Source organism: Telopea speciosissima, chromosome 5 (assembly GCF_018873765.1).
Source record: "Telopea speciosissima isolate NSW1024214 ecotype Mountain lineage chromosome 5, Tspe_v1, whole genome shotgun sequence".
Classification (NCBI taxonomy): Eukaryota; Viridiplantae; Streptophyta; class Magnoliopsida; order Proteales; family Proteaceae; genus Telopea; species Telopea speciosissima.
In genome coordinates, this window is record NC_057920.1 from 15,618,132 (window position 1) to 15,641,729 (window position 23,598).

Below are 23,598 nucleotides of genomic sequence, written 5' to 3' on the forward strand. Positions count from 1 at the left end.
GTCTCCCCTGTGTAAATGTTGGTAACTACCTTCAAAAAGTCATTTTGATAGTCCTCACTTCTCTCACCCTTTGACAACAAGTACAAAGGGTATAAATTGAATCCCCTTGAGTTCATACGAGAATAAGATGTCAATCTAAACTCCCCAACACACGTGTCACCTGAGGATTATGCTATGAAAGTGCCCACCACATCTTTCCAATCCCATAGAGTTCAAGAACTCCTCTTATAGATGTCATTACTGGATATTCAGTCAACATCAATATCATTCCTCTACACACAACTACATACCTCATAATTGACACATCATCAACTCTATTCTCTCCTCTACATAACTATATATCTCCTCATCTAATGACGACACATCCAATAAGCAAATAAAAAGGGGGGGGGGAACTATATATGTGATGGCCATGATGATTCCAAGCACTACATACCTGAGACTCCATCTGCTATCATGAAGTCCATCTGGGGGAACTAATATAACATATATTGAAGTCACCCTCTTCATGTGCACTGGAGTACACCTCAGTGCTTGGGAGATGTGTTCACTCCCACACCCAACTTGGGTGATAATTGGGATGGTGCTTCTTGAACTTTTTTCCTTATTTTTTTTTATTTCTTTTGTATGCAAAGGTAGAATGATGGATCCACTATCGGGCATCCGTAGCTGTGGAAGAGACGAGAATGATCAATTGCAGTCATCATCGGGGGAGTTGCAGCCAAGCGTTGGTAGAGTTGTAGGTCTTTGTTCTCTCCTTCTCCTTTAAAACACCTCTGCTGATGGAAGGTATGGGCCAAACATACCCAAGTTTTAAGTATGTAATGGAAATGGTAAATTTGGTAACTTATGTATTTTTGTTAACACCGTCACTCTTGGGGTTGTGAGTAACAGATTTTGTAAAGTAGGGATGATCAGTGTAGTCTGTGAAATCCTCGGGGGTGGTGAGTGTATTTAAACCTAAGTACATATGAAGTTTGAGTAATTCATTAAAAAATACATAATCAAATAGTTAAAAAGAAAAAGAATGGGGATTTTCTGGTCGTTTTTTAGTTTTAGGGTTTTGTTAGCTTTTGGTGATGTTTCTTTGCGGGAAAGAAGATTTTCCTATGTAGCTTTCATTATTCATTTAGGCTATATTTGGTTGATAAGAAATGCATAGATAAGATAAAAAAACAAAGCTGATTTTTGTTTTTTTTTTGAATTTGAGGAGTGAGATAGACATATAAATCAATCTTAGTATCAACAATTTCCCCCCTACTAAAACACTAAAACAAAAAATACAAAACACTGTGTTGCGTCAAGAAATCGCCGCTGGGTCCTTCGGGTATCGCAATCTGCAAAAGGACCTTAGTGATAAGGGAGATTCTTTTCCTTCTGGGCCAACAAGTGAGGCTTAAAGTGGGCGGGCTTGGGTGGTCTTCCCTCTTGTGCCAGGACATATGGCGGCTCACGATTGACTCGTATAATTTTGGTTTATCACACTGATTTTAGGTTTTACCGAAAAAAAAAAAAAAAGACTGGTTTAGGGAGGGATCACAAATGATTTGAATGAAAAAACAAAAAAAAAACAGAGAGCGAGAACCGAGAGAGAGAGAGAGAGAGAGAGAGATTTCGAATTTTACTTCTCGGAGCTTTGCCAGATCGATGGTTCCTACCTTGGAATTGGATTCCATTATCTTAGCAGCGAATTCGGGTTTCTTCGGAATTCTACTTTGCACTCTCAGAACGGTCGACCCATAGATTTCAATCTTTCCTACCGGCCATCTTGAAGAGCATGACGATTTGATCTGAGAGGTATTTTCGATTGCTGGTCCAAATACTTGTTGTGAAACGCTCCTGGTATTCCTAGATATATCATATTTTTTTTTTGTGTTTTTTTAATAGCTCCTTAGATATGGGGTGGATCTTCCAAGCCACAACTCCAAACCCAGTTTGAGTCGAGATCGAAGTTCCAACCGAGAGAGAGTTGCAGAGAAATCGAAGCATTATGCGTTGATGGCGTTGGGAGGATTTGGTAGGAACTCGGGACCTTCTACTCCTAAAACTTCGAACCCATTTGAGAGCTTCCGTCGTTCTCCTCCTGTAACATTTCCTTCAAACAACTCCAGCGTCCAACAGCAATATCGAAGGTGGATTTTTCCATTTTTTTTTTCTTGTTCGTTGTTTTTATCTATTCATCTCTAGTCATTCCATTCGTTTGGAAATCCAGAGTCCAGACTCTTTCTTGGGTTTCTTTTTTTTGGCATACATGTTCTGGTTTTGAGCAACACGAAAAAAATATAGGGTTTACTGGTTTAGTAGCCATATGAACCCCAGTAAGATCCTTTATTTTATCTTGGAAAACCCAATCATCCAAACAAAGGTACTTGAATTTTGTGGTAACTAGGGCAAGACGTTGCACTGAATAATGGGACTCAAGCAAATTGTAAACTTCGTACCAAAAAAAAAGAAGCAAATTGTAAACTTCTATTTTCATTGTTTAGTACCATTTGGCATCAATTATGGTTTGTATGATCTCCTTGTTGAAGTTTCAAGAACCTAATCAATGCGCCTTGAGCGTAAAAATAGGAACCACTTTTCAACCGACACCACAGGGACTACTCCACCCTCGTTGGCCATTAACCCAGCTTCTCTGTACTGACACTCGTTCTGGCCTTTGTTGTGCTTCAATATGCCAAAAACACTCGGACTGATGAAAATCATCAAATTAGAACCTTAATCCCAGGGGACCCAATATGATAAATGTTGCTTCCCATTCTGTGCGGGCACTCATTCTAGCCGGTCCAGGTACCTTTTTCCACCTCTGAAGCAAATCATTGTGTCCTTAACCATTTTGGTTCCTAATATAAACCTATTTTTTTGTCACTGTTTTTGAGTTTTGTTGCTGTGAGACATCTTTACAACTTATTGTGCGTATGCAATACTTATTTTGGGGGGGGGGGGGGGTGTGAGGGGGTGTATGGAAGTGCATGTTTTGAGATCCCTAAACTCAACATACCGTATCAAGAGAGGGTTTTAGTGTTTGAAAGTCATGGTTGGTGGAAATTAATATGTGTAAGCACAGCTGCAGAATATGTAAATGATTGTTACTAGTGTATGTCATTGTAGGTGTTCTATAAAGTACTGTTCTCTGCATCTAAATTAGGAGCCTGACTATGAATAAATGAGTAATTGCCAACCAGTTTTTAAGACTAAATTCTTTGAAACGAGCTATAATATCTCTAGACTTCAGTTGAAGGATGGTTGTTTTTTTTTTTTTTTGTGGGTAATTTACACATACCACCCCTGAGGTTTGACGAATGGATATTTTTACCCCCCAGTTTTGGAAAATTCTGCGTACCCCCTTGAGGTTTACAAATGTTAACAAATACACCCATTCCGTCAGTTTATGACTAACAGTGTTAGAAATGAGGTGAAATGACAAAATTACCCTTGCCAAAAAAAAAAGAAGCCTGCAACTATTCATCTTCCCCAAAAAAAACCTGCAACTCACATATCTCGATCCTCAAGCAAACCTACCCTGAAGCCAACCAAATTGGATGGTAACTGTAATAGATTAATCAACTGATACACTATCAACCTCTTCTTTTTTTGGTTTTAATTTGTTCTTCTTTTCTGGGTTTTTGTTTGATTTTCCCCAAATCATTTAGGGTTTGAAAAAGAAGAAGATCAGTTGTTGGTATGAGAGGTGGGGCTTGAAGCATGTTTAGTTTGGGGCTTGTAGATTTCTATCGATTCCATGCCGGTCGTGCCTCGGGATTACTGGTGGCAATGTCTCACCAACTAGATTTAGATTCCGGCAAACTCCAGCTCTGGATCTGAAACTCGAAGGAGGAGACTCTGTTGCTGTTCTTCCAACCTTGTTGATTGAAACCGGTGGCTGAGCTCGAAAACCCTAATGAGATGCCAAGGTTATTACCTTCCTCTCCAAGGGGTGGCTGCTGAGTTGCATTCATATCTGGGTCTATTAAACTCCTCTGTTTACTAAGCAGAGAATGCAATTCCTCCAGTAATAAGCTTCTATTCTTTCTTCTAGTTTATGGTTACTCTTCGTTTGCTGCTTTTGATGAGAGAGGAACAAGGCAAGATTGGAGATCGAAGAGGGAAGAGGCTTTTGAGAGAAAAGATAAAGAGTAGAGAAATGGGAAGGCACGAAGAAGACGGGAAGAAGAGAACTGGTCTTGCAGTTTGTCCTGATTAAGTTGTTCAGCCTGTTACCCTTTTCTTCCCTGATTCAGACTTCTTTACTCTCTCTTTTTTGTCTCATCACCAAATGAATTAATGAAACGAAAAGTGTGTCTAGAGTAGCTGTAAATTGTAAAGCAAGAAGTAAATATCAAATTAATCAAGAAAAGCCCAGTTGGTTGTTGTCCTCCATCATCACGGTCTCCTTGATTTCCTGAATCATCTTCAACACTTGCCACATTGTGGGTCTTTGCTCCGGCGACATTTGACTACATATTGCAGCGACCTCAATCAGCATTGCCAGGCAGTTCTCTTCCCCACCGTCCTCGTCCCTCGACCTCACCCATATATGAAGCTTCCTCTTCAGAAATCAATAATATCCAACGAAGAGAGAAGATTTTCAGGATACCTGCAACTCATCTTCCCCAATCGATTTGGGGAGGATGAGTTGCAGGTTTTTTTTTTTTTTCTTTTCTTGCAAGGGTAATTTTGTCAGTTCACCTCTTATTTTTAACACTGTTAGTCATGAACTGACGGAATGGGCTTATTTGTTACTGTTTGCAAACCTCAGGGGGGTACGCAGAATTTTTCAAAACTGGGGGGTAAAAATATCCTTTCGTCAAACCTCAGGGGTGGTATGTGTAAATTACCCTTTTTTTTTTTGGTTTATTCATTAGAAACCCTAACTGAAGAGTGAGATGACCATGAATGAGTTTGGATGAAGCATCATACTTAATGTGTACCTAACTAATTAGTCTCACGTAAATATTTACACACACTAGGATTTAAAGAGACAAACTGATGCAGGGATTTCGATTGTCCCTACCAGCCCCCTGGTTGACCCTACGGTTCAGCCCCAGCCAAGCCCAGAACCTGCCCAGGCTTCTCTAAGTCTGCGGTCAAATGGTTCAAGTGGTTCTTTTTTCTTTTTTGGTTAATTATTAGCCTTGCTTGGAAGGCACTAGAAAAGTATTAATTATTTTTAGTTTTTAGCTCTAGGTCTCTTTGTATTCGAAAGCATATTTATAAGCCTTTTCCTATTCCTAGACTGTTAGTTAACTCTTTTCATTTTCCTAAGTATTAGTCTAGAGTCTAGTGTTGGTCTTTAACGTTTTGATTAGTTTTTATCATTTTTATTTGTTGGGAATTTCTTTGTCTTGGAATCCCAAAGGTGTCTTTATTACTTTTTTGTAAGTTCCAAGAGGCATTAGCCTCCATGCCTAGTAAAATCATGGGAGCTTCTTGGCAACCATGAATTGAAAAAAAAAAAACTCTCTTTAAGAATTTTATTTGTGGATCTCAAGTTGCTGTGGATCGCAACAAATACACTCAAAAGTGGATCTCTTTTGGTGGCCTTGGTGGATCTCCAAGAGCTGGGCACTAGTGGATCTCTAGTTGCCACAAATCTATCATCATTTACCTTCATTAAGTTCATGCAGCATCCAAAAACTTAACATTTGTTTTCACCCTATGGCTGATGCTCTTATACCAATTGATGTAGAATCTGGGAGGGATTCTTGCAGGATTGATTCTGGAGGACAACCAGCTTAAGATCAGGTTGTGTAGGACCAAAGGAGGATAGAAGGGTTGCAAGCTAGGAAGATGAAGAGTCATCTAGCCACGGTTTGAGTTTAAGATGGTTTGATGGAAAGTTGAAGATGATGGAGATGATGGTGATAGATGAAGTTGAAATTACGAGAAAGAAGATAAAAACAAAAAATAAAAGATAGCTTTGGCTGCTAGAGATCCACTAGAGCCCACCTTAGGAGTCTACCTAGGTCCACGAAAAGAGATCCACTTTTGGATGCATTTGCTGCAATCCACAGCTACTTGTGGATACACTTGAGATCCACAAGTAAAAGTCTCAAAGAGAGTTTATTTATTTATTTATTTTCTTTTTTTCTAATTCATGGTTGCCAAGAAGCTCCCACGATTTTACTTATATAGCCAAGGCATGGAGGCTAATGCCTCTTGGAACTTACAAAAAATAATAAAGACACCTTTGGGATTCCATGACAAGGAAATTCCCAACAAGTTAAAATGAAAAAAACTAATCAAAACATTAATGACTAAAACTAGACTTTAGACTAATACTTAGGAAAATGAAAAGACTTAACTAATGGCCTAGGAATAGGAAAAGGTTTCTAAATATGCCTCGGGATACAAAAAGACCTAGTGCTAAAAACTAAAAATAATTAACACTATTCTAGTGCCTTCCAAGCAAGACTAATAATTAACAAAAAAAAGAACCACTTGATCATAGGCATAGGGAAGCCTGGCCAGACCATCCACAGGGTCTGGGCTTGGCTGGGGCTGAACCGCAGGGTCAACTAGGGGGCTGGTAGGGACAACCAAAATCCCTACATCAATTCTCCTCCTCTTAAAATCATTCGTCTTCGACGAATGTAGATGAGACAAGTAGCTGGTACAGAGATCCGGGTCGAGGCGCTTGAAGGCATCCCCGCATGGATCCAAGTGAGATTCGTCTTGGGATGACCTTTCTACTTCACCAGAAATGTTTAGTATTTTCTGCCGCTTCGAGTCATGACATTGTTATCAACTTATCATTCATAACATTCTCAAACTCGTACGAACGGTTACGAGATGGTGCAACTTCATTAGCAGTATTATGTCGAAGGTGAACACTGTTCGTCGAAGGCTTACAGTGATGCAGATTCATCACCGAAATGTGGTTATTTCTCTAGAAATAAGTCTAGGGTTGGGTTATATGTATGTTGGGTTTTTGATCCCATGGGTTTTCTATGTAATAGGCCACTTTTATGAGTCTAAAATATGGGTAATTAGGTTGCATACGGGATTAGTTGTTTTAATTCCTTAGTTTTGATTTTTATGTAATTAGTGGTCATGTGATCACTTAAGTGATCATGTGACTTGTTTAAGTGGTCATGTGATGTAAGTTGGGCTGGATTAGGATTCTATAAGTCCAACCAGGTTTTGAGTCTATTTCTTTTAGTATTTTAGTTTCCTAGTTAGTTTAAGTTACCCAATAGGTTAAGATTGGGTTAGGCCTTTCCTTTTTAGAGTAGAAGTCTATTTTTGAGTCTTTTATATAAGGTTGTATGGGGGTAAAACCTTGAATACGAATTTGATTAATAAAACTCAGCTTTATGCTTGTTACCTTTGTTGCTGTTGTTGCTCCTTGAGAGTGTTGCTTCCTTGTGGGTTTATCAAGGTGGAAGGGATTGGTGGATCTCCAATCGACTCCTTGCATCGTGAAGATCGGGAGACCCCATTGTTCATCTTCAAAGCTGCTGCCATTGAAGATCTCTTCAAATCTAGTAAGTTTGAATCTGAACTTTGTTTAAACCTTCTTCTTCTCACTCCTACCCTAACTAGGATTCCTCCATAACTTCAAATCTATCCATCAGTTTCAAACCAAACTTTCAGCTTACATCCGTTACATCATTTTTGACACTCAATCCAAGTTTCATCAGATCCCCACCACCCTGAACCCTAGAATCTCCTTCTCCTACCTCTATTAGGAATTGTCTCAAATAACCTTATCTTGCTGTCCAACTCATCTAACCTACTTCCATTCACTCAAACATCATAAAACCTATACCATTAGACTTCCCTACACCTGCCTATCATTACCATATAAGACAACCCTAACCTAAACCTAACTTTAACCCTAATTTTGACCTAAAATTCAATTCTGCCCAAAATTGCAGAATTTCAAAACTCATCCAAACCCTAACTTTTTTATACCATAATAGCCTTCTAGACCTGCCCATTAATACCCTATAAACCCCTTTCCCAATATCCAACCCTAACCCTAGGAATTGACCTAATCCTAGTGCTGTCCAATCAAACCAGCAACCCCTTTTGTTATTTGATCCTGCTGTTTGGCTCCTAGTAGGTCTCCTACCTATCTAGGACTACATTATACAGTCTGCACACAACCATTCTTCTTGCTGAACATCAGCCAACAAAGTTTGTAGACAATAACTATGCTCAGCTCCATCGCTGCACTTACAACATAAAAAAAGTAGTTCTTTCCCACCTTCATTCCCGCAGTTGCCACAAACTTGCACTTGGAATATGTTGTTACCTTTTCAGCTTCTGGAAGGTGTTGCACAACAGATGTGGGAGTTGTCTCAATAGGATCAGTTTGAGTTTGGTTGACAAGATCAAGGCTGTTGTAGGAAAGCAAAACATCAGTGACCTCAACCTCGTGGTCAGACTTATTCTCAACTACTAGAAGTCGATGTATAACATGCACTTCTTGAGTATATTCAACGTCATCACCACAATAGACCTCATTTTCATAAGGGTCATTAGCGTCGAGAAGTATTCCATCATTGATTTTTACTTCATCATTAGACTCATGACTAGCTACCACAGCATTGGTACGTTTAGTCTTTTGGGGGCAGTACTTAGCAATTTGCCTAGATTCGTTACAATAGTAACACTCCTTAGATCCAGAACCAGACTGCATAAGGGCCTTTCCGTTGTAATCAGTTCTTGAGGAAAAACCTTGCTGATTTGAGGAGGGAGGTGTTCTATAATGTGCAGCTCGGGGATGGGCAGGTCCTCTATTAAAAGGGATCTCATATGACCTAGAGGGTAGCTTCATTAATTCTTCTGTTTCTAAGGCCTTTTGATAGCAGTCCTTAATATCATAAAGACTTGTAGTACCCAAAGCTTTTCTCACTTCAGACCATAGTTGTCACGGTGTCTAGGCGACCTAAGGTGTTGGAGAGGGTCCAAAAACATGGCGACACCAACAAGGCATCCAAGGCTCCTAGACGGCGCCTAGGCGACACCTTGACAACTATGCTTCAAACGTGAGACCAAGTTTGAATTTGGACATTAGTTGGACATCACTTACTTCAATTCCCAAACTTGAAAGTAGGACAGCAAATGATTCCGTATCTTCGGCCACTGACAGGGTACCTTGCTTCAAGGTATTGAACTGGTCATGCAATCAGTCAACAAATGAAGGAGGAAGATAATTGTCTTTCAAATCTTCCTTCATGTCAGCCCATGTTGTAATGGGTGTACCCTTTGATTGCATCCCATGCTCATGGATTTTCCATCATTCTCAAGCAGGACCGATGAGTTTGGTCTTGACGAGTTTGATCTTCCTATAATCGGGCATTTCAAACCATTCAAAGTAGTCATCTACAACATTCAGCCAATCAATAAATACCTGGGGATCGAGCTTTCCGTTGTATTCTTTCAACTCCATTTTTACCTTATGTGTATCATCTTGTCTTCGGGCAAGTTGGCCAGCATTTTGATCTATGTATGATCACATGTGTTCTTCAAAGGTTGCTGGATTTGGTGGAGTAGCATACAAATTGGGTGGGACTTGAGTCCTTCTTGCTGTTCTTCTTCCTCCAATGTTATAAAAGGCATGAGGCTGGTTCTCATCTCTCATTTCATGATGTTGATGAGATGAACCAGTTAGCTGGATTGCTCCACAGCCTGGAGTCTTTCAGATATGGATTTCAAAGAGTCGGCAATTTGTTGAAGGATGTGAGGATCATTTTCTCGGTTGGGGTTGCCCTCTTCTCCAGCCATGCTCTGATACCAGTTGGTGTAGAATCCAGGAGGGATTCTTGTAGGGTCGATTCTGGAGGACAACCAGATTAAGATCAGGTTGTGTAGGACCAAAAGAGGATAGAAGGGTTGCAAGCTAGGGAAGATGAAGAGTCACCTAGCCACGGTTTGGGTTTAAGGTGGTCTGATGGAAGGTTGAAGATGATAGAGATGATGGTGAGAGATGAAGTTGAAATTAAGAGAAAGAAGATAAATAGAAAATAAGAGATAGCTTTGGCTGCTAGAGATCCACTAGAGTCCACCTTAGGAGTTCACCTAGGTCCACGAAAAGAGATCCACTTTTGGATGTATTTGTTGAGATCCATAATCACTTGAGATCTACAAGTAAAATTCTCGAAGAGAGGTTTTTTTTTCTTTCAATTTATGGCTGCCAAGAAGCTTCCATGAGTTTACTTATATAGCCAAGGCATGGAGGCTAACTTACAAAAAGTAATATAGAGACTTTTGGGATTCCAACAAGACAAGGAAATACCCAACAAGTCAAAATGGAAAAACTGAGCAAAACATTAAAGATTAACACTAGACTCTAGCATAGTTGTCAAGGCATCGCCACGCCTTGGTCAACTAGGCGGGCGCCTTGGATGCCTTGCCCGCCTAGTTGGTGTCGCCTTGATTTTGCCCCCTCTCCATCGCCTTGGGTCGCCTAAACGCCGTGACAACTATAGACTCTAGACTAATACTTAATGAAAAGACTTAACTAACAGCTTAGGAATAGGAAAAGGCTTATAAATATGCCTTGGAATACAAAAAGACCTAGTGCTAAAAACTAAAATGAATTAATACTATTCTAGTGCCTTCCAAGCATGGTTAATAATTAACCGAAAAAAAAACCACTTGAACCACTTGACCGTAGGCTTAGGGAAGCTTGGCCAGACCATCGGCAAGGTCTGCTCTTGGCTGGGGTTGAACCACAAGGTCAGCTAGGGGGCTGGTAGGGACAGCCGAAATCCCTGCATCACAAACTTCTCATCAAGATTAAATATGGAAAAAACTAATGACTAGCAGATATTTGGACTTATTAAATGACACCACCTGCCCAAGTGGCAAACAAGGACAAACATGGATGGGACTATGTGATAAAGGAAGCTGCACCCATGTCAGAGGTCTATTTTCAGCCCCAAATGACTAGAAGTTGCTCAAAAGTAAATGTCAAAATTTTTCTAAAGGGGACATGTTCTCTAGATCATGCTGACTAGTGTTGGGTTTTGGCTCGCATTTATTGCGTTGGGACTCACATGAGTTGTTAGTTTTCTGACTTGCATTGGGACTCTCTTTGTCACATGGGTAGCTTGAAGGTCAAGCTAGGAGGAGTGGAGTGCAAGAAAAGAAATCTTGTACTTCAAGTACTCTTTGTTCTCTATATATATCTTGAGAGGGAGAAAATGCCATAGAAGTGGGTCAAAAACAGTACATGCAAGTGGGTGGAGTTGTGAGAGAGTGGATTGTTTTTGGGTTTTCTGAGAGAGAGTGTACAAGGGAATTGGGTTTGGGTTTTGGGGATTAAACTTAAACCATTCTTGTATTGTTTTCTTTCTCTTAGTGAAGAACAAGGTATTTATCCGTTGATGTAGGCAGGTATTTGGCGAACCACGTAAATATTGCGTGTTGTTATTCTTTATGTCATTTTTCTATCATTTTCTTTTCATTAGATTGTGGAGGTGTGCGCTATTGTAATCAAATCAATATATCCATATGCTTTTGTTCGTGTGTTAACCCCAACAAGTGGTATCAGAGCACGGGGTTCGTGGTGGATATTGTTTTTGATTTGATTTGTTTTTCGCATCATGGCAAGTTCGTCCATCGCTCAATTCAAGGTGGAGCAATTTAATGGAAAGGGAGGTTTCACTCTTTGCAGAGAAGGGTGAAGGACATCTTTATTCAACAAGGTTTGGCTAAAGCATTGAAGAGAAAGGATGGGAAGCCAGAGAAGATTAGGGGTGTCAATAGGTCGGGTTGGGCCAGGTCTGCCCTAAACCCTAACCCAACCCTAGGGGCCTTAACCTAAACCCTAACCCAACCCAACCCAACCTTGGCAGGGCCAAAGAAACCCTCAACCCGGTCCGACCTTGCCAGGGTTTCCCCTAACCCAACCCGGCCCTGATTGACCCTGATAGGGTCGGGCAGGCCCTGTCTTGACACTGTAATATGCTCGTTATTACAATGAAAAGAAAAAATGTATGTAGAGAAAACACGAAAAAAAGAAGAAGTGGTCCATGCTCATAGATAGAATAGAGTAAGGAGAAGGCCAAATTACAACACTGCAACATTTGATTCAACTATTGATATTCATAAACAAACAGAAAGCAAAGCAACATGGAAGAATCAACCCAAAAACTTAATAGAAACAAATGCAGAATATATAAACATCAAAACAGAGAAGAGTAAAATTCGGATATCAATCACTACAGGCAATACCCACCCAGAGAAAAAAGAAATCACTACAGAGAAGCAATCCAACACAACTCCGGTTAATCATGAGAGCGTAAAAGGTAAAAAATTGAGAGTGGGAGAGAGACCAGATAACGAGAGAGATAGAGGGACAGAGAAGAAGCCATAACTTGTTCAACGATTTGCAGGTTGCCAAGGAGCGACGACGGCTGAAGGCTTGAGTGTTTTTCGCGTTTTCGAATTATGGCAGCCCTGAAATCCAAAAATTGAAATCTGAAAAAAAAAACCCTAAATCATAGAGAGTGGGAGAGAGACCAGATAATGAGAGAGATAGAGGAACAAAGAAGAAGCCATACCTTGTTCAATGATTTGCAGGTTGCCAAGGAGCGACGGCGGCTGAAGGCTCGACGAGATAACGAGAGAGATAGGGAAGGAGGAAGAGGAAGGCAGGAGCGGCGGCTTTTCTCCCTTAAGGAGTTAAGGGATCTGGAGGAAAAGTGAAAAAATGAAATGCGATGTAGGGTTTAGCCATGGGTTTTTTTTGTCTTTTCCTTAATAATATACATTAATATATATACCTATAATTAATACAGGGCCGGGCCGGGCTAAGCTCGAGGTCTTATCCCGAACCTGACCTGACCTTGCCAAGGTCAGACTAAAACTCAACCCTAACCCGCCCTTTGGGCTGACAGATCAGGGTCGGGTCCAGGCCGGGCTCAGGGCGGGTTCGGGCCAGCCGGGGCATTGTTGACACCCCTAGAGAAGATGGAAGATGACCAGTGGGAAGAGTTGGAATCGAGGTGTGTGAGCACGATTCGACTCTGTATCTCTGATAACATTATTAACAATGTTATGGAGGAAGATTTAGCGACTGGAATTCGGCAAAAATTGGAAAAACTTTATTTGGCCAAAAGCTTGACCAATAAATTGCATCTGAAGCGGCAACTCTATCAACTCAAGATGAAGGAAGGCGGGAATCTGATGGAACACATGAATGTGTTCAATGGGATCTTGGATCAACTACGCAAAGTTGATGTCAAAATTGAGGAAGAAGACAAAGCCCTGTTGCTTCTTACCTTGCTTTTTGATTTGTATGATAGTCTGGTAACTACTCTACTATGTATATGGAGTAAGTGAAGGCAACCCTTTTGTCCCATGATACTCAAAAAAAGAAAACTCAAAATAATGGACATGATTATGCTTTGGTTACTCAGGTTGAGAATCGAAAAGGAAGGTCGTCTGATCGTGAATCAGAGAGAAGCAGATCAAAATCCAAGACAAGGAATCAGGGTGTCAAGTGCTATGGTTGCAAGGAAATTGGCCATATCAAGCGAAATTGTCCTAATCGAAAAAAGAAGAATGGCGTTGGTGGTTCTGAAAATTCCATTGTTTTATTGGGTGATGGAGATGTTCTCACAGTCTCCAAAGGTATGAATGTTTTTCACAATGATTGGATTTTAGATTCCTGTTCTGTTGTTCATGTTTGTTTTAAGAAACATTTTTTTGATACGTTCTATGAAAAGAAGGCTGGTGTATTGTCTTTGGGTGACAAAACTACTTGTGAAGTCATGGGATTTGGAACGGTGAAAATCAAAATGTTTAATGGAGTGGTGCGTACTTTGGGTGGTGTGACATATGCCCCAAATATGTGCAGGAATCTAATATCCCTTAGCCATATCCCTTAGCCAGTTAGATTTTGAGGGCTACAGGTATTCTGCTGTAGGGGGAGTTTTGAAAATCACACGTGGTTGTATGATCCTAATGAAAGGTGAAAAGCATCAAGGGTTGTATCGTTTGCTAGGAAGCACTATTGTTAAGACCTCGATGAATGATTGGAAATTTCGTGCGCGAAAGAATAGCTGTGTCTCATTTGTGATTAATGGGAAGATACTAGCCACAAATTTCCAGGTTGCAGACGAATGTGAGAGAAATGGTCCTGGTGAGGAGAAGAATGGATCGAGGTCCTTCTCCAGAGTCAAGTAACAAGATGACTCAGTCAGCTACACATGTTCATTGGCCATTGTTATCGAATCAGGTGATATCAGGAAAGTGCTGATTCGGGTTGGTTGGGTAGCTGGTAATTTTTGTAAGGCCAATGGTTTTTTTCTGTTTGTGATAATTACAAGCAGGTAGAGTTGCAATATTTTTCTGAAGTGGCAGAATGCTCACTAGGTGGAGAATTGTTGGGTTTTGGCTCGCATTTATTGCGTTGGGACTCACATGAGTTGTTAGTTTTTTGACTTGCATTGGGACTCTCTTTGTCACATGGGTAGCTTGAAGGTCAAGCTAGGAGTGGAGTGCAAGAAAAGAAATCTTGTACTTCAAGTGCTCTTTGTTCTCTAAATATATCTTGAGAGGGAGAAAATGCCATAGAAGCAGGTCAAGAACAGTACATGCAAGTGGGTGGAGTTGTGAGAGAGTGGATTGTTCTTGGGTTTTCTGAGAGAGGGTGTACAAGGGAATTGGGTTTGAGTTTTGGGGATTAAACTTAAATCATTCTTGTATTGTTTTCTTTCTCTTAGTGAAGAACAAGGTATTTCTCCATGGATGTAGGTAGGTTTTTGCCGAACTAAGTAAATCTTGCGTGTTGTTATTCTTTATGTCATTTTTCTATCATTTTTCTTTTCATTAGATTGTGGAGGTGTGCGCTGTTGTAATCGAATCAATATAGTCATATGCTTCTGTTCGTATGTTAACCCCAACAACTAGATGCATGAGAGATCATTTCTGCACCAAATTGTGCCACATGGTAGGCGTGATGTGGCTGAAATTTGTTGATGGATAGAGTGGTAGGCTCAAAGGTCCTCTGCTCACATGACTAGTTCAGCTTGAATAGAGTCAGCCAAGTGTCAAAACAAAGCATTGAAAAATTCCGGATAATGGAAAGGGTGCAGGTCAATACATGACTAGTATATGGTTGATTTTGAGTCTGAAATTCAATATGTGGTGAATCAATATCCAGCGGTGGAAATTGCCACATCCCTTCCACATGGCTCAATTAAGTGTGCAGTCTAGAGATGCCTTCTAGTCAGCACGACCTAGAGAACTTTTTGTCTTATGTATAATGACAAATATCCCATACTGTTGTAATGAAATCTAGTGGCATTTCTGTTACTTTTATCACTTTGGACACACTTTTGACCACTTCCCCTGCTTTTTTGGGGCTGAACTTGGCCTGTGAGATGGGTGTGGTATCCTCTATCACCAGGACTGACCTACCTCTGTCCATGTGGCAGGTGTTGATGCTTAATAATGTATCCAATTGAGTGATATACAGTATTGATATTTTATCACCTACACGTGCTATGATATTTGCAAGATTTTAAATTAAACATTACATTTGTTTTCACCCTATGACTGATGCTCTAATCCTTTACTGGAATTGTATTGTATCAAAAGAAAAAGAAAAAGAAAAAGGACTGAAAAAAGAGCCTGGAATTCCTTACCAATCTTCATGAATTTTCCATTAATTGCATGTCAAGTAGAAGAGAAAGTGTGAGAGGGTACAGGAAACCGGCAGTGTGGCCATCATTTTCCCTTAAAGCAATTAGTCCAGTATTGTATTCAGAGGCTAATGTAGGACTAGAACCAGAATAGGCTTAGTTCCAGGCAGGATCAAATAGAAAGCCTCCAATAAATAAGAAAGAGAACCATGGGGTCTCAAATTGGTTGGAAGAGAATGATGAGATCTCAAATAGATAACCAAAGAGAACAATGGGAACTCAAATGAGGGAACAATATCCTGCTGAAGTAACAAATGGGTTGAATACTTTTCTTGCCAATGGGTTGAATACCCTTCTTGAAAATAGAATGAATTCCCAATTTGAAGACACGATCAGAAATTCAGAAAGAGTGAAAACAGATCAAACAACTTTTAGGGTTTTGGGAAACACTAATTTTCTCTCAAATCGATGATGGGGTTTGCCCCTGTTCTGAATTCCAGCAACTGGTGTAAATCTTCAATAGCAGCAATAGTAGATGATTAATGGAGAAGAATAACCAGCAGTAATGCAGCAACTTGTTGTCGATTCAATTCACATAATGAAGGATGGAAGGGGGATCGATTAGAATGATGGAAGGGGAAATAAGGAAGTGGGTCTGTCTCACCCTTGGCCTCTCGCCCTAGTTCTCACAGCCAATCCTCTCACAGGACAATCACTTGCCAAAGCAAAGCAACTCTAATTTTATTAACTCAAATCTCCTGCTCCTAAGAGCTGATTACATATATATATAGCCCAATGGCTGAGACAAAAATAGAAACTAGAATCTATCTAGAATTCCCAATTAGGATTTCAACTCAAACATAAATAGGAAACTAAATAAAAATTTAATAATAAAAATAACACCTTACATCAACTCCTTTAAGTCAGCTGCCCAGGTGGGGCCCCATATCACTGTTTATGTGAAGAGTACCACATGAACAGTAATTTCGTGAACAGTGTTTTTTTGCCCTTTTCTTCATACTTTGATCTTCATCAAAGGCAGGGGAGAATGTACACAATTATCCTTATGAAGTATGAAATGAACCACCATGAAGTATGATCTAAGGTAGGAATTCAATTAAAATAATTGTAAAAGCAACATTCTAAAAATCAGGCAAAAACAATGATAGACCAAAGCAAAGATCAATCAACTCATTTCCATTAATTAGTCTAAAGAACCAGCTGCTAAGTGTTGACCTTCACATGCATTGAAATTGAAAAACCAGCATATATCATAAATAATTGGAATTGATAAACTGCAACAGCTGTGTTTTATATAATATATATTAAAAGATGACAGCCAACCCAAGAGTAATCACAAAGGCAGAAAATATTCTAAGAACGTACCTCCCAGACATACCTTGACTAGAATTTCTTAATAAATCTTCATTAGTTGATGGTACATGGGGCGATCTGATCCTTTTTGGGTGTGGAGAGCTGCCAGGATTAGCAGAACTGAGGGCCCCAGCACTTTGTGTCTCAAGATATGCTGCAAATGTGTCTGACACTTGCTGTGCCTGGGAATTAGAACCATTGACAAGGAATTATAGCTCATTCCCCATCTAGGAGGAGATAGATATGGTCTGAACAAGAGAACCACAATGATATTTTTATATAAATACATTTGTGTATATTTTACATTTCAAAATTACATTCATGTAGCATCTCCATATATACCAGATGTTTATGACTAAATTTTCACACCCATTAAGGACGTAAAAGTTTTTTCACCCATGCTGTAATATGTATGCAAACCTGACTATTCAATATTTAGCCAACTTTGGATACAACGCCACCCAACAAGTCAATAACCATATTAATTAGCAACCTGAACCATCAGTTCTCCTAGCAGAAACTTGAATTCTAAAAAATTGTTGCAGCTTGGTGTTTCAAATTTGGGAAAATAATCAAGATATTCAATGTTATCCTTTTTTATGGCTGTTATCCATCCAACAAGTGGGAAACCAGTTTAACTAACCAGATCAAGGTAAAAGTCAGGTATCAAAAGCCAAAAGTTGTGAAGTACATACTATATTATGTAAGCATCCAGCTGTAACAACTAAAAGTGTTTGGACTTTGGAGAATTTGAATATCATTATAGTTTCAAGGAACATACACATAAAAGGAATTTCACATTTTACAAAGTGATCATTGTGTGACCTAAATCTTTATTGCACTATTGTCAATTTGATTTTACATGATATAAAGACAATAAAAAATCCCTTGTATTAATTGGAAACCCCCTTTAAGTAAAGGATGATGATACCACTGAGCTAAACTTATGCCAGTCTCGTTTCTTATCTTCCTCTCCCCCCCCCCCCCCCCCACACACACACAAAAAAAAAAAAAAAAAATCCTCTCATGATTGAGTACTTTAAACCATGCTTATGGATATAGATTTATCATATGACAATTACATCAACAAAGAAATATTAAAGTTGTCATGCAAGAATACTAAACCTGGACAAATAGTCCAAACAAGATTTGGTGTACCAATGCGGCGGCCCCCCTTGTATATGAACTGTGTGACTCTCCTCCCATGCTTCCATTCACTTGGCATGGGAGATTCCATTCCATGCAGGACGTGTCGCAATCCTTTGCCCATGTTTTAATTTATTTCACTCATAGTGTCTTTCACCAATTATGTTGGGATAAGGCTGAGTTTGTTGTTGTTGTTGTAGTGTCTTTCACCAATTGCTGTTTGAAAGTTTAATGTTACTTCCAGATTTTGGTAAGTTTGAGTGGTTTTCCTTTGTTTACAAGGGGGGGGGGGTTGTTTCCTTATTGCAAAGAAGATATTGAACACAATTTGTTATATTTTGGTCATTGTGCAATCATGGGATTGGTGTTGCCTGGTCCTTTTACCTTGGTATGGATAGTTCGACTAGTTGTCCACCTCTTGGATGGTGGTGAAGGGCCGGTAGGGAGTAGGAATGGTGTAGGAAGAAATCTGAGATGGAGCTCAGAGTTGCAGGGGAGGAAGTGGAATCACACGCACAAACACACTCTCACAAAGTAAAACTCAATAAATTTCTATTCAATTCACTTCATTGTCCATTTTTGGGTTACATGCAAGTATTTAAAGGGAAAATATCAAGACTCCTATTCTAACTACAAAACTGAAATAACTTGCAACTCAAACTCAAACTCTATCTAACTCCTACGTAGTCAACAAATAAAAGACTGAAATAAATAAACTAATATGCTATTTCCAACCCTTGTTGGACCAAAATCCTAGGTTAGACCGGTTCTGCATGGGTTTGGGTCTCCAAAGCCTATCATGCTGGTCCAACCAGTTAAGTGATACTGCATCAGATGGACCACGATCAGAAATGTATAACCGAAGAATAACATTGAGTATGTTGGTTATTTTTCCTATTTTAGAGCAACAAGCTGAAACAGCTATTATAGTTCAAGATTCTGTGGGGATTTGATAATTGTTGATTGACATGGTTGTTGGGTTATGGTGTGTACATAGTTGCCAAATATCAAATAGTCATGATTTGCATACATAACTATAGAATGGAGACAAACTTTTTGTGAATGGACATGAAATTTAAGCCACACAAGCATAAGTCTTTATGGAGATGATTGTACTTTTGAAATGTAACATATACACATCTTTGTATTTATATGAAACTCTCATATGGGGCTTCTCTTGCTCAGACCCACAGTATCTCCTCCTAGATGGGGTAATCAGCTAGAATACCATGTCAGTGGTTCCCAGGCTCGTCAAGTGCCATCCACAGTTGCATCATATGTTGCAATGCAAAGTACTGGAACCAGCATTTCTGCTAGGCCTGACAGCTCTCAACACCCTAAAAGGATCAGGTCACCTTCTTTATCCCCTACAAATGAAGATTTATCGAGAAATTCTAGTCAAGGTGTCATTGGAAGGTAAGTTTGTGGGATATTTTACTTATTTGTGCTTTCTCTTGTACTCTCTGTCCATATTTGTATTTATATGAAACTCTCGTATGGTGGTTCTCTTGCTCAGACCCACAATATCTCCTCCTAGATGGGGTAATCAATTAGAAACCTCCGTTAGTGGTTCCCAGACTCATCAAGTGCCGTCAACAGTTGTATCATATGTTGCAATGCAACATGCTGGAACCACCATTTCTGCTATGCCTGACAGCTCTCAACACCCTAAAAGGACCAGGTCGCCTTCTTTATCCCCCACAAATGAAGACTTATTGAGAAATTCTGGTCAAGGTGTCACTGGAAGGTAAGTTTGTGGGATATTTTACTTATTTGTGCTTTCTCTTGTACTCCCTGTCCACATTTGCATTTATATGAAACTCTCGTATGGTGATTCTCTTGCTCAGACCCACAATATCTCCTCCTAGATGGGGTAATCAGTTAGAATCCTTCGTCAATGGTTCCCAAACTCATCAAGTGCCATCCACAGTTGCATCATATGTTGCAATGCAAAAGGCTGGTACCAGCATTTTTGCTAGGCTTGACAGCTCTCAACAGCCAAAAAGAACCAGATCGCCCACTTTGTCACCCCCAAATGAAGATTTATCAAGAAATTCTAGTCAAGGTGTCATTGGAAGGTAAGTTTGTGGCATATTTTACTTATTTGTGCTTTCTCTTGTATTACCTGTCCTCTTTTTACTGTATGTTATATCCAACATGTCAAAATAACAGAACCTGAATCAGTACCTGGTGATGCGGAACGTGGGTCACAAAACCCTACTTGGGTTCATTATGGACCCATCTAGATATCAAATACCAAGTTATAAGGTAACAATGGTAATTCTGTAATAATCTGAAGATATCAAGGGGGAGTGGCAGGGCTGTAATCAAAGAGAATCTTAAAGGAGCTATTAGTTAACTCAATAGGAAAGAACACAATAGAGATTAGTATTTATTGTAAGGGGACAAACTTGGAAGGAAAAATAAAATAAGGGAAAAAGAGAACAAAGACAGAAGGGGAGGTAATATTGGAAACCACAATGTAAGGTTTTAAAACAACCACGATTTGGGTTTTCTTCAACCTCCAGCCCATGACTTGCGTGTTAAACCAGTGGGGAACTTCAAACTTGCAATTGAGATTTCTCACTCAATAGAGATCCAATCAAGGCTAGATTTCAGGGATAGGTTACTACTTTAGTTCTCCACCAGTCCACCGAATACAAGCCCTAATAGGCTAATAGCTCCATCGATCCACAACTAATTAATGTAAGTCTAGAACCTGAATAGGTCTAATCCCAGGCAAGATCAAATAGAAACCCCTCCAATAAACAAGAAATCATATGAGGAATCCAAGAGAATAATGGGAACTCAAAAGATAACCAAGAGACACATTGGTTGGAGGAGAATGATGAGATCTCAAAAGATAACCAAAAGGTATAATCCCACCAAGTAATAATCTGTTGAAGTAGCAATGACCTTGATGTGGTAATCTTCAAGAAATCGATGTGACAATCAATTGAAAGTAATACCAGCAACTTGTAGCATTCTTGAACTCGATCTGAATATTAGGGTTTAGATTCAATAACCGATGGAATGGGTTGGGGGAAGGGAATGGCTATCTCAGCCTGGGTATCTCACCCAACCTATCTCAGGATTTTCATAAAGGCTAAAGCCAATATTTTATTAATCAAATTCGTGTTCAATGCTGGCCTCCCTTACAAACTTATATAGAAGACTCAAAAATAGGCTTAGACACTAAAAAAGAAGGGCGTAACCCTATCATTAACTAATAAGATAACCTAAATTAACCAAGAAGTGAAATAATAAAGAAAACAAACTCAAAATAGGACTCTAACTAAACTAAGAAAGTAAATCTAGTTTTCCTACTTTCTACCCATATTTTAGGCCCATTAAATTGGCCATTACAAAATAAACCCTTGGGATCAAAGTCCCAATACATATATGACCCAAACCAAGGCGTATTTCCACTAAAGTAAGCCCTAAGTGACTTATCTACATCACTAACAGGGATTTAAATCTCTGAATATGTCACTGGTGCAGTGGTGCTACCTGTAGTTTCAGATCTGAAACTTGGTTGCAATCTCAAGATAGAAGATGGCTTAGGAGCTGGAATTTGGGGACTTGTATTGCCTATACCAGAGATACTTCCATTCCCACTTTCAGGAGTAAAAGAAAGGGGATTAAGGAGATAGACCTCAGATTAGAGGCTGCCACTATCGGTGGAAAACATGTATGGTGAAGAGAGTTAAGAAACTCAGGTAGAAGAGAAGAAGGGGTCTCGCTGGGATGGGGAAGGCAGTGGGAAGAAGAGAGAGAAGAGAGAGAGGAAAGGGAAGAAACTTGCACAACACCCATGCAGTCTTCAACCAAAAACCAACTCAATTCATCTTTTTTAATCAACTATCCCAATTGTTGGTTACACATCTACTTATAAAGGGATTTTCATATTGACACCCATTAAGGTGTCAAATAATTTTTAACCAAGGTTCTAAAACTCAGGTTTCGACCAAGTTTCAACCAGCCAGAAACCTAGATATGGTCGAAACCTGTAATTTTTTCCCAGCCAACTTGAGCTGGTGGTTTCAAGGCCTTTTTTTATCTGATTTTTTGTAGACAGCCTATTTTTGACATTCTAAACACAATGCATGAATTATTTTCACAAAAAGAAAAAAAACCACTCAAAATGGTACTTTTGGTTTTTGACCCAAGTTTACTAGTGTACGCACAGTGTATTGAGAATCATAGTTGTCAAGACAGACAGTTATTTATGCCAAATATCATTTAAGTAAATGCTTTGGTATTTTACTTATGATATTTTTTATAAATAAGCAAATACCCCCTATTTGAATCCAATAAAAATAGTTAAAAGATCAAATTCCAAAAGGATAAAAAGTCAACCCCCCCCCCCCCCCCGGGTTTAAACACAAAAACTGGATTTTTGGCGATGGGTGAAATTTTCAACTTTCTAATGCTAGAGTTCTTCTCAAATCTATAAATTCCATAATTCTTAATATGGTAAAACATTGTTAAAAACCAAAAGTGCGGTAAAATATTCATTTGTTATTATGTCTAAAAAATTATTTTCATTCAGAGCCATTTTGACAGCATTCATGCACACCAAATTAACTTTGATCGGAACATAACTCCTTCAATATAAATCAAATTTAAGCAATGTTGGATTTGTTGGCTTTCACCGAAGGCAGGGCTAGTGACTGGAGTGAAGTTGTAACAAGGTACCTGTATTGGAAGGTGTGGCTGGATCACCTCCTTTTCAAGGAGAGCTAATGCTTGTGCGGTATTTTGGTTTGACACTGCTTCACACCCAAAAAAGAAGCTTTCACCGAGATTTTAAACCTTGCTCCTAATTACTTCCTAAAGTTAGACTAACAAATATAGAAACTCTATAAAACTCAAATTGGACATTTCCCTACATGTCAAGCTACCCTAAAATAAAAGATTACATATCTGTCCCAAATAAAATAAATCCTAAATATCTTTCATAGAAAATAAACTCGATGCAAATAGTCACCAAAGACACCACAATAACAACAATCAGCATTAGAAACAATAATCAGAGGCACGAGGCTCAAAGAAAGCACTCAAACAATCCCAACAACAGAAAATCGCTGAGAGGGTTGAAAACCTTAAATCATAGATGCTGAACCCTTGAAATCGCAGATGGTTATGATTATGTTTGGTCTGATATTTTTGACCACTGACTATATAGTAGAGGGAGAAAAAGTCCTTAAAAAATCACATCGATCAACCCATGAGAGACAGTGTCTTGGGAAATCTCTCAAAAAAGTAGGGTTTTGGCATGAACTAGGAAAATCTGATCTTTCACATCAAACAAACATGATCAGTCCATAGAAATTATTCATAATGATGTTTGTGACTCACTAAAGGAGAGGAATAACCAGCATCATCAATCAAAACCCCATACAGGGTCAAAACCCTATGCGCATAGGTCAAAAACAGCAAACTCTAGCATGCAATGATGGCACTCAGATGA

At 39.3% G+C, this 23,598-nt stretch overlaps 1 protein-coding gene across 1 annotated transcript; it reads left to right on the forward strand.

Annotated features, from left to right (window-relative positions):
* The first annotated feature begins 1,893 nt into the window (after nt 1-1,893).
* On the forward strand, nt 1,894-21,825 carry LOC122662818. The gene is made up of 5 exons (XM_043858530.1): nt 1,894-2,132; nt 19,311-19,475; nt 19,807-19,872; nt 19,973-20,203; nt 21,627-21,825. The coding sequence occupies exons 1-5, from the start codon at nt 1,999-2,001 to the stop codon at nt 21,823-21,825; spliced, it is 795 nt and encodes a 264-aa protein (XP_043714465.1). The 5' UTR covers nt 1,894-1,998.
* Nucleotides 21,826-23,598: the final 1,773 nt, after the last annotated feature.